The sequence below is a fragment of the Clarias gariepinus genome, chromosome 3 (genome assembly GCF_024256425.1).
Source record: "Clarias gariepinus isolate MV-2021 ecotype Netherlands chromosome 3, CGAR_prim_01v2, whole genome shotgun sequence".
NCBI classification, from domain to species: domain Eukaryota; kingdom Metazoa; phylum Chordata; class Actinopteri; order Siluriformes; family Clariidae; genus Clarias; species Clarias gariepinus.
This window is the reverse complement of record NC_071102.1, coordinates 40,204,730-40,219,043: the sequence shown is the minus strand read 5'-3', so window position 1 is coordinate 40,219,043 and position 14,314 is coordinate 40,204,730. Positions and strand designations below refer to the sequence as shown.

The 14,314-nt window shown below is 39.1% G+C and overlaps 1 protein-coding gene across 1 annotated transcript in view; it reads left to right on the top strand.

The window, feature by feature from the left end:
* Positions 1-14,314, top strand: part of baiap3 (BAI1 associated protein 3) — a 58,624-nt gene that overhangs the window by 40,731 nt on the left and 3,579 nt on the right. The window contains exons 17-33 of the mRNA XM_053492525.1: positions 307-397; positions 498-554; positions 1,604-1,701; positions 1,992-2,043; positions 2,140-2,291; positions 2,557-2,680; positions 2,980-3,123; positions 3,231-3,326; positions 3,594-3,809; positions 6,465-6,533; positions 7,024-7,103; positions 7,263-7,371; positions 10,308-10,379; positions 10,451-10,534; positions 11,775-11,895; positions 12,096-12,219; positions 12,315-12,520. Of these exons, the coding sequence (XP_053348500.1) occupies positions 307-397; positions 498-554; positions 1,604-1,701; positions 1,992-2,043; positions 2,140-2,291; positions 2,557-2,680; positions 2,980-3,123; positions 3,231-3,326; positions 3,594-3,809; positions 6,465-6,533; positions 7,024-7,103; positions 7,263-7,371; positions 10,308-10,379; positions 10,451-10,534; positions 11,775-11,895; positions 12,096-12,219; positions 12,315-12,520 (1,895 nt within the window). The remainder of the gene's footprint in view (positions 1-306; positions 398-497; positions 555-1,603; positions 1,702-1,991; positions 2,044-2,139; positions 2,292-2,556; positions 2,681-2,979; positions 3,124-3,230; positions 3,327-3,593; positions 3,810-6,464; positions 6,534-7,023; positions 7,104-7,262; positions 7,372-10,307; positions 10,380-10,450; positions 10,535-11,774; positions 11,896-12,095; positions 12,220-12,314; positions 12,521-14,314) is intronic.

Genomic DNA, 14,314 nt, shown 5'->3' with positions numbered 1-14,314 from the left:
GGGTGCCCTGTGATAGATTGGCACCTGTCCAGTGTCTACCCCGCTTTGTGCCTTACGTTTCCTGGGATGCGTGAGTGAGCCTGTTCTTAATTTAAGTGGGTGTAGTACGGAAGGGAAAACCAAAACCAAAATATGCAGGGCAGTGGTGGCTCAGGCATTTGAGGCTGTGGTTGCTGATCGGAGGGTCGGGTTTGAGTCGCAAAAGCCCCCAAATTTTGTCAGGAGACAGATACTATAATGACCAGTATTTTTCTGTTTTAAAAAAATATCAATGCTTTGTACTTATTGTGCTCACATGTAATTCAGGACGGTTGGACAGATGCAGATGATGCAAGCGTTTAAGGCAGTTTGTCCTAACCGTAATGAACTACACCTGGAAATAGCAACTGTCATAAAGGTAGGATTGTAAACCTTACTAACAACAATAAGTAATTCTTGTCAAGGACACAGTACTTTTTACGAGAAAGTTTTCAGGAATATTCTCCCTCTGACTACAGAAAGGCACAGTGGAATGGTACGAGGCCACAATTTCACACTTTAAACCAGAAGAAGGGGTAAGTTTCATATTTTGTAAAAAGAAATACTGTATAATATTTTATTTACAAGCCAGTGTGGTGTAGATTTTAGACTGCTGTAGATTTCATTAATAATTTGTTGATTAATTTGTAAGTAAGATATTGTCATTTTTAAGCTCTACCAACAATTCAATCAATAGAAAAAAAAAGGAAAACAGTAATCTCACCTCTGGAATTATATTCTATTGTCATTTATACAATTACTTGCTACCAAACCCATCATTCTTTAAGTGTTTTAGAGGAGTTCAAGTCAAACTAGGACTTGAGGAGTTCAAGTCAAACTGGGACAAACTGGGACTTGACATGCGTAACACATGGTGTAACCGTTTTAAAGAATGCTGTACATCTGCGAACGTCGATGGCAACTGAGGTGGCTCAGAGCCCATTGCAGTCGTTCCTGTGAACATTCAGCGAATGGAACGCCTAATCCGTGAAAATCCCACCGATAACTTGTCGCCACCGTTCCGAACAGACACATCTGTCTGTGTAAACTGTACACACAATCTTTCACCAGCACCCCTACACATTACAGGAGCTCAGGTAATGCTGTAGGTTATTACCACATCCTTGTCCTGTCCTGCCCTCACTTCAAGACATTTCCACATGTTTGGGCCATTAAAGGTGTTCCTAGGGTGCAAGCGTTTTAGACATGAAGCAGGCAATCCGATCACGGCACCGGCATACTGAGAGAACTTTCTACCTTGATGGTGTCCAAGCACTAGTAAAAACACTGGGATAAGTGCATTAGTGTAGCAGGAGATTATATAGAGAAATAAATAAAGGGGGTTCTGTTATTCTGCACAATCAAAAGTCCCAATCTGAGTTGAACACCTTATAGAAATGACTTAAACATTAAAAAAAACACATTATAGTATTATTGCAGTTAATTTTATATTCAGTAACATTTATGTTACGCTGTTAAAATGTCGCTGTGGATGAAGTATGTCGAGTCAGATTTCATGAATGGTGATAGGGATAAAGACGCTTTTGTTGACTGAGCCTTCTGTGATTTTGCCTTTTCGATGCAGACTGTGGAAGAGCAGCTAAAGAGACTTGTCCTGGTGGTGGATGCAGTGTGTGTTGACGTACAGCGAGGGCAGAATGTCTACAACAAGCTCTTTCATAAGTAAAACATCACCATTCTCATAATGCTCTATAGACCGGCACTTCGTTTCCAGAGCTTGATCCTTCCACTGAGTTTAATTACAACTTTAATTTAGCTCTCTGATTCAAGCATTAATCCACTCCTAAAGGTCTTGCCTCACCGGATACATGTCATGCATGTTTGATTAGGGTTGAAATTAAACCGTTCAATTGGTAGATCTAGAGGAGAAGAAAAGTACCACTTAAGAACTGAGGTTAAATACTTCAGCATCTTCTCAAGCTTCCTGTCACAGAGTTTATTGTTTCTTTCAGCTCGGTGAAGGTGGACTTCTTCAGCATCTCCTATAGGCAGTTAGAGAAGCTGGTGTGTGCACAGACATTAATAAAATCTATTCTCTTTCAATGGAAGAACGTGATTTGAATGTAAGAATGTAACGGAGAGCTTGCGCCTTGTATGCAGGTGGCTGATGACGTGAGTGTTGAAATGGAGCGTGTTTGCGGGACTTTGGAACAGGAAAACTATCGGCTCTCCCAGACGATGGGCGAAACCCTGTTCGAGGTCTTCATATCTCTCAAGACCCTCAAACGATTCAGGGAGTTCCTGCCACTCAAGTAAGTCATTGCATATCTTTAAATGTTCAGGATTTCTCAAGATCAGATGATGATTGCAGTCACATAAAAAAAAAAAAACTACACTAGATGAAAGCGTGAGTCATCATGACTATATTTGGCTGATAGATGAATAGTTCTTGTGGCTAATCTTCTGAATTGAGCTTGCTGAATGTTCTGTCACGATCCTTAAGTTCTATTTATAAGTGGTGATTCAGACACTGGCATCTTTTGTGTGTGTGTGTGTGTGTGTGTGTGTGCTTCATAGAGATACCAAGATGCTGGCACTAACGGGTTTTCACAATTGGTTCAAATCCTCCATTCATAAATGGCTCCAGATTGTGCATGAGAAATCTATTGACAGGATTCGCAAGGCTGTCGAGATGGACCAGGCAAGTTGGAGAAAATATAAAAAGTCCTTGGATTGATTGCACAAGCTTAAAGATGTGTAAATATAGTCCATGTCCACATAACGACTTTGGAAAGCTGTAATCACTCCTTGATTTCTACTTCCTCTGATGTGTAAATTAAATAGTTTTCTTCTCACTAGGCCAGAAATATCTCAAATTGAAGCAAAACGAGCCTTAAGAGTTTTTCTACAATCACACGTGTAGTTGCAGTGCCTGCGAGAGAGCGTGAGAGAGCGAGATCTCCATTATTCGTCTATATATGTCTTGTGTGTATGGTGCAGTTCGAGCCAGTCCAGCCGCAAGCCAAACACAGTGTGTCTGCAGTGGACGTCACAACGTGCTTCAACCAGGTGCAGGAGTTCTGGACCCAGCTGGCTTGGCCTGACTCTGCAGGGGCATTCATTTTCATCACGCGCCTAACTGATGTAAGCTCACATCTTTAGAAAATTTCAATCACACGGGTAAAAATACATTTAAATGACTCAGATTAGGAATGCAGAAATGATCTCCGGACGGTGTTGTGTCGATGCAGAATTTGTGCAGTGAGGCAGTGTGCTATGCAGAGCTCCTGAAGCGCAAAATTGAGAGGAATCAACTGGGTCAGGACCACCGAACCTTCATCATGCAGGTATTGCCCTTGAATACAGGTGAGGGAAACGGGCTTTCATTTTACAGGGAGTAAAGGTCAGTGCTGAGTTCTCGTCCTCCTTGGCAACATCTTGACTTGTCAACTTTCTTGAAGGGATTCTTGTGCTGTCATGCTTGCTTATTTTTATTTTCCTTTGTCTGTAATCCTGTTGGCATTCTTTCAGGTCTTTCTAACTTTGCTTCGCTTATTCTTTCGCTTATTCTTTCGCTCTTCTTGCTTTCTCTTCTTCCTCTGTTTTCTCTGCAGCTCTCTGTGGCACTTAACAACACGGAATATGTGCAAATGTATCTGTCCAGCTTGCCCCGGGAGCTGGACTGGAGGGCTGTGGAGAAGGCTATGGAGGAGTCATGTGGTGCTGAGGGCAAGGAGCAAGTGAACAAAGCCCTAAATGGCCAGTTATATAATGCTGACCTGGATCTGCAGAGGGAGGCTAAAAGGCTAATCACACACCTAACTGATAAGGTTCTTCATCTGCATCATCAGACAGTAACATTTCAACAGACACTGAATATTGGAGTTTTGGTATTTACAGTGGAACCTTGGATGACGAGCATAATTTGTTCCAGAAATGGGCTCGTATTCCAAAACACTCGTAAACCAAATTTAATTTTCTCATAAGAAATAATGAAAACTTAAATTATTCGTTCCACAGCCCAAAAAAATAAATACATAAAAATAATTAACATGAAATATTAAGTAAAAATAAAATTAATTAACCTGCACTTTACCTTTAAAAAAAGTAAAAATAATAATTCCTGACAGGCGCTGTGTATGTGGGTGTGTGTGTGAGAAGCTGTGGTTTATTGGAAAAATAAACCAGAAATCTTTCTAATGACACTCGATTGAGCAACACACTAATGGAATCACAGCTGTAAGTAAAAATAAAACAAATTAACCTGAACTTTACCTTTGAAAAGAATCGTGACAGAGCAGTGTTTCTGTGTAGAGCAAAGAGAAAGAGTGTGTGTGTCTGTGAAGACGAAAGTAGGAGAGGTCTGTGTGTGTATTTGTGGGTAGCACGGTCTCCAAATGACAAACATGCACACACACACACGCACACACGCCACACACACACACAGCAGGCAAAGAGCTGGCTAAGCCTGAAGCAGAGAGAGAAAATGGATCTTTAACCTTTTTCATGCATACACAGACATAAAATAAAATATGTTTTACGCACACAGACATATATCACAGTGTTATAGTAAACAGTTCACGCATGCATGGATGTTGATTGTACCAGTAAGAGACGTGCACTAAGACCCAGCAGGGGAGACGATAAGCCACAATTCCGCAGCACAAGAGAGAGAAAAACCGTTGGCTCAGTTATGATCACGTGACACTCGGCATCAAAACAAGAAGCGCATGCGTGATACATGATACTCGGTACTCATAAACAAGACTTGTTTGTTTTTCTCAAATTTTATTTAAAATCTTTGCTTTTCTTGCGGAACACTCACAAACCGCGTTACTCGCAATCCGAGGTTTCACTGTATTTTAATTTCTTCTTCTTTTTCTTTTGATGCTTGAGAATACCACTGGGGTAATTATAGAACAAAGATTTTAATAAAAAGCCTTTACTCTTCTTCATGTTGGCTTTAATAAATTGCTGATTTTTTTTATTGTATTTATAATAGAAGTAGTTATATATTATATATTAATTCATTTTTCAGAATATATTATATTATTATATTATCATAGGCGCAGTGAACATGCCAAAACCAATGCATTGTGGTACAAGATTATATTAAAAAGGGACTAACAGAAACTTACCAAACTAGACCCAACATCGTTTTTAACATTATTTGCATGTTAGGAATCTTAATATTAATGAATTAAGGAACAAATCTGACTGCAGTGGTTTAAACTGGAAAGAAAGCTCAGGGGAAATGAAAGCTTTCCCACCTTCAATTTATATGTAAATGAAAAGCGTGGCTAAGACCTCTTACTATAATTTGATGGAAATGAAAATCATGACATAATGATAATGATAATAATAATAATAATAATAATAATACACTCAGCCATAACAATAAAATCATTTGTGTAGGTCCATGTTATATGATTCCCACCTCGGTTGCATGGAGTTTGCATGCCACCCCCTTCTGCTGGGTTTCCTTTGGGTGCTTTTTTTTTGTGTGTGTGCGTCCTGTGATAGATTGACAAGTTATACCCCGCCTCGTGCCCTAAGTCTCAGGGGTATGGCTCCAGGCCCCCCTGACCGAGTGAGTGAGTGAGTGAGTGAGTGAGTGAGTGAGTGAGTGAGTGAGTGAGTGAGTGAGTGAGTGAGTGAGTGAGTGAGTGAGTGAGTGAGTGAGTGAGTGAGTGAGTGAGTGAGTGAGTGAGTGAGTGAGTGAGTGAGTGAGTGAGTGAGTGAGTGAGTGAGTGAGTGAGTGAGTGAGTGAGTGAGTGAGTGAGTGAGTGAGTGAGTGAGTGAATAACTACTTTTTTGCGACAAGTAAAAAAAGAAAAAGAGTTTATGCCTTTAAAACAAAAATATGGAAAAAATATTACCTAATTCAATGTAGGCAGTGTAGCCAGAGCCTACGTCAAATAATAAGAATAAAAAAGCTAACTAGTGGTTGTGAGGGATGGTGGTGCCAAGGATGTAAAGTGTTGGATGTTCCTAAAATACAACAGCATGGTGCATTGGCTGCAAACAGTCACTGACCCACAAGCACAAACAGTAAACATTTCCAGTTAATTCTGACACTAGTTGACAATAATACACTATACTGATGCAATTTCCATCTAGAATGTTTTTTTTTCTTTTTTAGCAGGAAGACAGCTGATTCTTTGTCACAGTTGGTGGTTCTGAATATGTTTTGTAAATAATTATATAGTTCATGTCCTTGTATTGCACTAGCCTGGCCCTAAACATGTTGCCATGGCAACAGGCAGTAACTCAAGACAGGAACACCCACCCTAAGAGTGACATGAAAAAAAAAAAAATTTGTGCCAGTGTGAATGCCTGATGACTGAAGTGTTCCAGTGAGAAGAAGATCTGTGATTACAAAAAGTTTCTGTCCCCAAAGCCTACCGTTGGCATCACCCGGGGTGTAAGAGGTTTGAAATTTGCCAGCTCTTGATGAAATTCTCCTTTTTGCGTTACTATGGCAGATGCTTCCTGAGCTTAGGAGATACATTCAGCACATCAGCCTCTCTCCAGACACCATAAATAATGATGATGTGAGTCATTTCACTGATCACATGTAAATATAGTCTGACTTTTGCAAATCTGATCCAAAGATGGTTTGAAATCCGATTCAAATCAGATTGACAAAGATGAATGGAACTTGCATTAAAATTCAAAATGAATTTTTTTTTTTAATTGGGTAATTTTACACACCCTTACGCTTTCAATTTGTCATTTAGTAATTCAATTGTAATAAAAATTTTGTAGAAAGTTCAATTACTTACTATTTTATCGATACTATGCAAAAGCCGCGCCATTTAATTTATTACCTAATACCTTTCATACCAATCAATGCATGGCGATAGGTCATATCTGGGCTGCCAGATCTGATCTGATCATTTTCAAATAACAGTGGGGAAAGTCAGTCCTAAAAGATCAGATTTGTGAAACAAATCGGATTTGCCTGCAGTCTAAACAATGCCTAAGTTACAGTACATACTATAAGCGTACACATCTGTGATCTTTTCATGTAAACTCTTCCAGGCTGTGTCCCCATTGATGAAATTCCTGGATTCCACTCTAGTCATTCTCAGTGATTCACTGGTGAAGGAGAACCTGGCAAGGTAATTACCTCTTTCTTACCTCAAAGAAAAGCTTGTAATGCATTAATACATTTAATTTATTAGTGAATGTTGCAAGTAATTTTAATGTCACTAGGGTTTTCCATGCTGTTTGCATACATGCTTTCTGTGACGATTGTGGGTTTTCTGCCTCCTTCAAAGAGTTCTCTGGAGTCTCTGGGAGCTCCTGGTGAGGATGATCCTGGACTCAGTGGCAGAAAACAGAGGTGTCCAGGTTGAGTTCTACACACGGTTCCAGTATACTGTAGAGGTAAGTGCTGGGTTTTAATACAGTGGCATGTTTTTCTATTGGTTTATGATGTCAACCGAATTGACACATTGCTGTTGCTGGTGCTTTACTTTGTTACCATTTCACCCCTGAATATGCTCTTGCAATTCACATGCATCCTGCTAACACATTGTGCAAGCCGTCAGTGATAGTGACACAGTGTTTGATATAAATCAGTCAGAGTTACTGTTTATTTTTGTCTTCTAAAGCAACACGTGTAGATAAAGGTTTATTTCTGTCTTCCTCCTCCACTATAGCGAGTGTATATATTTTTCATTCATTGCGTTAGAGCACTTGACTGTGAATTGCTAGCAAGATTGCTCTGGTTGCTAGCTTAGCCTGTAAGTCCGTATATTATGGTGTTTGAGATAGGGAGCTGGATTGTTAATATTCTTTATCGGATCTTTATCTGGTTCACAGGATAGGAGTGTGCATGTGCCCCTTCATTTTTTTGTCTGTTTTTCCATTTGCTTTGTGTTCCTGATTATGGATCACATCCCTACGTGAATGTGTCAAAAGGGACTGACCAGAACCACTAATCATTGTTTGGTGACAATCCAGCTAGTATTGGATACGGTGGCCCTGAAGTACAAAACAAATTAACAAAACTGAAAACAAAATTACAAAACCCAAAACAAAATTAACAAAACGGAAAACAAAATAAGTAATATCTGACTGTCCGAGAAGTGCAATACAAACTAACAAAACGGGGGTGTGGGGGGAGGGGGTGGTGGTTGTTTTTGTTATTTTGTTTTCCGTTTTGTTAATTTGGTTTTTAATTTGTTATTTTGTTTTGGGTTTTGTTATTTGGTTTTTAATTTGTTATTTTGTTTTGGGTTTTATTATTTTGTTTTCAATTTTGTTAATTTGTTTTGCACTTCACGGCCACCGTAATTGAAGGAAGTAGAGATCAGTCCCTTCATTATGCGGTTGATTATAGTTTTATGTTGGACAGTAGGGTAGATTGCCTTTTAGATTGGAAAGCTCCCAAGTTCACACTACTGGCACCCTGCAAGAGAACCTGTAATGATTGCCTTTAATGTCTAGTGGAGAGTGTGGGCAAAGCAAACAGCAAAAGAGGTCGATCACATCTGTATATTACCGAAGGCCCCAAGGTCCTCCAAAAGCCCATAGTCTTTTTCAGAGCATGTCAGAAAAATCATAGGAAGGAAATGCCCCAAAGAGCTCCACCACTTCCAAAGAATCCAGTAGCGCCTGGAAAATAAGGGCAACTACATCGAACAATTGGCTCCTTGTGACTATGCTGTAGCATTACAAAATTCAGCACTGTTGTTGACCCTCTGACACTCTTATAGCTCAAGACCTCACTTTATGACCGTCAATTATTTTTTCTCTGAAAAGAAGTATGCCATCCTCTTTGGAGAGAGACAGTCAGCCCTGGACAGATCACTCTCTGGATTGGGTGGCGTGTGGTGTCAAATGGGCATATGATCCTCTAGTTGAGGTCATAATAAGTCAAACTGCAAGAATTGATGGTGACCTTGCCAATCCTTTTCTTCTGAGACACTGTTATGATATTATCCATTTAAACAATAAATTGAGGGTCAGGTCTATAGTAAAACGTTCTAAAATAGATTTCCCCTTATATAAAAACTCCTCAAGTGGAGTTAAGCCTAACACGATTTAGTCCCTCTGGGAATACCTACAGTAGCAGTACAGCACAGTGGGGCAGCAGATGTGTGGACTTACAGTAGTTAAATTGAGGAAGCACATGTGGATCTGGTGTTCTTTCATCAAAACATAGATTCTTCTGTGCAGTGACATAGGGCACTCCCTGGTTAAGGCAGAGATTGATCTCCTGGGAGACAGCCCACCAGCTTGAAGACCAACCCTACAGTAACAAGCAATTCCACTAGCAGTGTTTCATCCTTTTGGGCATTCCAGAAGGCCGCACCCCAATTACATTATGTTTGCTACAGATTGGTAAAAGTTATAAATCATAATGAGTTAGGGTTACGGACCATACGATTGTGGCCTATCGTGGTACTTTACAGTATGTCGAGGTGACCCCTAGTGATCCACAGCTGGATTTACAAGCTATTGAATCATGGCGGGGGTACTTAAAGTAGCATGTGGTTTCATGTGGCTTAATTTTTGGTGAATAAATAGTGGTATGGTGAAAACATATATGTTGTGTTTTCCCAATACAAAGACCCGCTACATACAGTATAAATTTGTTTTGGTTTTTATCAGTTTTTTTTTAAGGCAGTACTTTTGAACATGACTGTAAGTGACATTTTAGATAAATTTTGATCTTTTTAGATAAAGACCATCATTAGGCAGAATTAAATGTATCCATGATCAACCAGAGATACCAGGAAAAGCAAAGCCAGAGTCAGGGAAATGGAATTAAAACCAGAAAGATGAAACTAATTGCAGATGCAGAGCAAAAAGGTGACAAAACCCTCAAATTAATTTTCGTTTCTTTAACTTAAAACAGGATAAACTATCCCATTAATACTCACTGTTTCCTATCATGGCATCCCAACAATTAATCATCAGTCATCCTGGCAGCCACTTGTCCAGTTATTAAAAAGAGAATCCACAAAAATGACAATGTGCTAGTAGTACTATTCTAAGTGACAGGAATTGGCAGGAGTGCAGGACAGATTTCTATGTAAAGTCCTGAGTTGCTAGGTTGCGTGGGTGAACATGCTGTGCTCTATATAGTTGGTCTATTAGCATAGTATGAATCCCATGCTGTTACGAGTATGTGTGCAGGTTTGAGAACGTACTGCCTGGAAGGATTTTAATTAATTCTAATCAGAGGTGGCGTGACATTTCATAGCTGCTTGGGCAGGCTTGCGGGGAACCTTGGCTAAAACCTTTGACCCTATATGGAGAAACCAATTATCTCTTATCTTGTTTTATTTATTTATTTATTTATTTTTGTTTAGACATTGGTGCGTTTTTTCCATGCCAGTGGTGATGGGCTGCTCTTGGAGGACCTTAAATCTGGTGACTACAAGGTAAAAACTGCTTGATATTTGGTCACACGGAGTGCTAACATGCTAGCAACTAAACCCGTTTACTATTGCAGATCCTGGAGGAAGAGCTGCGACTGAACAAGTGCACGTCCTTCGAGCTGATTGAGCAGTACTTTCTGGAGAAGATATCCCAGCAGGTAGGCTTTAGCCCTACTGGGGTTTGACACCCAGCCCACAGTGGGAAAGGTGTTGATTAGAAACTGAGTCATTACAAAGAGCTTCTCTTCTTTCATGATTATTTCTTCTTTTGCAAAACATTTTTTTTTGCATTAACTTATGTAATACAACCAGTGTTTATTTTATCAACAGAAATATTTTGTGTGATATTTAGATTTAACAGTAGAAGCGCTGCGCCAGTGTCACCTACTTTTAACGCGGTTCAGCGGTTATTTGACCTGTTGTTTTGAATGGGAAGCTGTCGCTGACACACAATGATTGCTAGATGGCGCTTTCACCCAAAGCAAATAGTTTAGCTCCAAGATAAACTTGCACTTGGACAATGCGCCATTCATTCCCGCGTTGATAATTTTTATATTCAATTGAGAAAACCCTCTACAGAGTTTTTAAGGGGAGTCACTAAGTCTCTACTTATAAGATAAATAATTTCATAACGTTTTGAGAAAATTCATTAGTTCGTTCATTCTATCTGAAGCTTCTGAAGTTTCGGATGTTTTTTGAGTGTGACAGTGCTTTAGATGGAGCAGATCTATGCTAAAACAATGTAATGACCCCTTATGAGAATATAAAGCTTTATTATTGGGTTTGAATAAATCAGATCTACCACAGCAGATAATAAACTATGCTATGCTATTTGAATTTGATTATGTCATAACCGAAGCAAACACCCTGATTGTGTTTCATTCGGTGTTGCTAGGCAACGGACAACGTAGAATTTTTATAACAGTACAAGAACATAACAGGTCTGTGCAGTTAGTGCCCTTAGTATATATAAATGAATAAATAAATGAATAAATAAATGAATAACACATTCCAATGCCCTTTCAAGAGAGTGCCATAGTCTATTGTTAGTTTTAATGATTTGGCTGAAACTAATTTACACTAACCTAACACCACTGATCATAAGTTTCAGCTGAAAACTATACATGAAAATGTAGATGCAGATTCCAAATGTATAAATATGCATGCTATTTTATATATATATATATATATATATATATATATATATATATATATATTTATTTTTTTTTTATTATAATTTTTTTTTTTTTTGAAATGTAAGCATACAGAAGTATTTTTTATTTCCCCATAGCGGTCAAATGACCGGTGCTTGGCGCTTCTAGTGTTCAACTAGATATTAGTAAGTCAAAATGTATACTCCGTCCAAGATCTGTAGCTCATTTCGACCTCTCATTTCAGCGAATCTTGAAGCATAGCCGATTTGGGCGCATTAGTGTTAAATGTTACTATGATGCTTCTGAACAAAGACTCACTGTGGAGATACTGCATGCGGCTGATCTCATTGCCCTGGATGCTAATGGTGAGCAGGACTGACCATCACACTGACATTGCCCTGACCTGTACATCTCAAACATGTTCTTGTGTACTGTAATGTAGATTAATATGTTTTATAGACCTAGGCATTACATAAAACCCATGTTTGGCTTAATTTTTGGTTAATAAACCAGTTATCCTGTTTGTATCATTATGGGTTCTTCCTTTTTTTCCTCCTTCTCTCAGGTCTTAGCGATCCATTTGTTATAGTGGAACTTTGCCCTCACCACCTTTTTCCTAACTCCAGGAGTCAACGCACTCAAGTGAAGCTCAAAACTCTGCACCCAGTTTTCGATGAGCTCTTCTACTTGTGAGTAGAACTGGTAGTATACAAGGCAGTAGTTATATATAGAAAACTATCCTCATACACATGAACGTTCTCTCATCCTGATGAAATCTTCACAGTCATGTAAGCCCGGAGCAGTACAGACACAGGTGTGCTTGTCTCACCTTTACTGTGATGGATTATGACTGGCTATCAACCAATGATTTTGCTGGGGAAGCAGTGGCCCCCCTGAGTGACTTCTGTTGGCCAGGGCGACCCAATGCCACTGCGGCGGGGAAAACACTGCAGCCTTTTATCCTACATCTGTCGCGTCAAAAACCAAGCGGTATGCTAGCCTTTCATTCTCTGTATGTTCATGACACTAAAAAAGCAACCACCCAATTGTTTAATTAATTTAAATTTTACATGGGGTTCTGAGGTCATTCCCTATTTTACAGGTTCTCCTCTGTGCTTTTATTTGCACTTGATTGGCCATGTTGGTATTTTTTTCTCCAGCTGTTCTTCTGTGGAAATATTTTGGCCTGATTTATCTGCTTTCACCAGAATCTGTGCTTGTATAATATTTAAACCTTATCTGGATGTGCAGATGTCCATCATTTCCCATCCATGTTGCATTGGGAAATAAGATATGTGACTTGCTGCCATATTTAGCCTTGCAGCATGTGTACCAGGGCCCCGCTCACCGAAATTTAATAAAACGTTTACAGCCAAAATATGGCATTAGTGCTAAAAAGTGTCTCACCTAGGTGAAAAAGTGATTTTTCAGATAGGATCATATAACACATGCCTCATTTGTAAATATGCATACAAGTTCATATATTTATCACATTTGCTAAATACAATTCCATGCCCTTTTATTTAGTGTTTTTGAATTCTGATTTTCCCATGAATTTAAGTGTCATTCAGATGAAACTTAGCCTATTTAGATTTCACATGAAAAGATATAAACCTGAAAAAGTGTATTATTCTGAAATGCAAAATTGTTAAGATATTGCAACATGAATTTGATATGGTTACGGACACTACAGATTTTGTCCAAAAGAACAATTTAAGCAACATTTTAACAGGTCATATGTTTCTAGAAGCTCTCACCTAGTTTGGGATCAATACTCATAAAGAAAGGTGAATAATTAGCATTTTAAGTGATTGTTGTTTGAAGCAAGTATAATGCTGGAAAATGTCAATTTTTGGGACACAGATAAAATCTCTCCAAAATGGCTGGAGTTAGCAACTTGAATTTTTTAGGCTTGGTCACTTTCATGTTGCAAAAATTCAAAAGTAGCTTCTTTGGCCACACACACACACATTTTCTGTATTTTATATAGGACTCCCTTTGCTACAAGCGGGTTTACTCTACACTCGGTCTGTTTTATGAAAGAGGACACGATGCAGTTTGGACTCAAAAATACCATCTACCATATTGCAGTAGAGAAATTTGGGAGCTAAGACACACCTTACAGTAATAAGTAAAAAAAATAAAAGATTCAACAGAGAGGTAACATTACAACACAATAGATGTGTGATGTGCCATACACATGTAGTGTGTGGGAAGCTGTTGTGTCTGCCCCAATCTCTGAACTGATTTCTAAACACTGTTTGAAATTTAAGGGGCCAGAGATGTGGTTGGACGTTGTGTGAATGGATGTTATTCGCCATGAACGCTCCAAATAAAGGTTAAAAATTTGGCATCCATGCAAATTAATTTAAACATTATTTGATAAAAAAAACACTTGAATATTTCATTGGACCACCATGGAATTGTTTCGATAAGCTTGCGTTAATTTTCCCTTATAACCATTTTTCTGATTTTGTATTGACGATGAAAGTCAGACTTCTGCGTAAAGCCTTCTCCAGCATGTCCCAAAGATTCTTTATTATTTTTTTTTTTTTCATATTTCTCCCTAATTTAGTGGTGGCCAATTCCTCCCCGTCACTAGGGGGCTCCCACATTAAGGCTACTACTACCATTCAGCCGGGAGGGCGAAGACTATCACATGTTTCCTCCAAACCGCGTGACGACAGCCGACCGCATCTTTTCGAACTGCTTGCTCACGCACCGTTCGGGGCGGAGTAACACACTCGGAGGAAAGCGCTAGCCGCTCCTTCCGCGTGCGCGAGC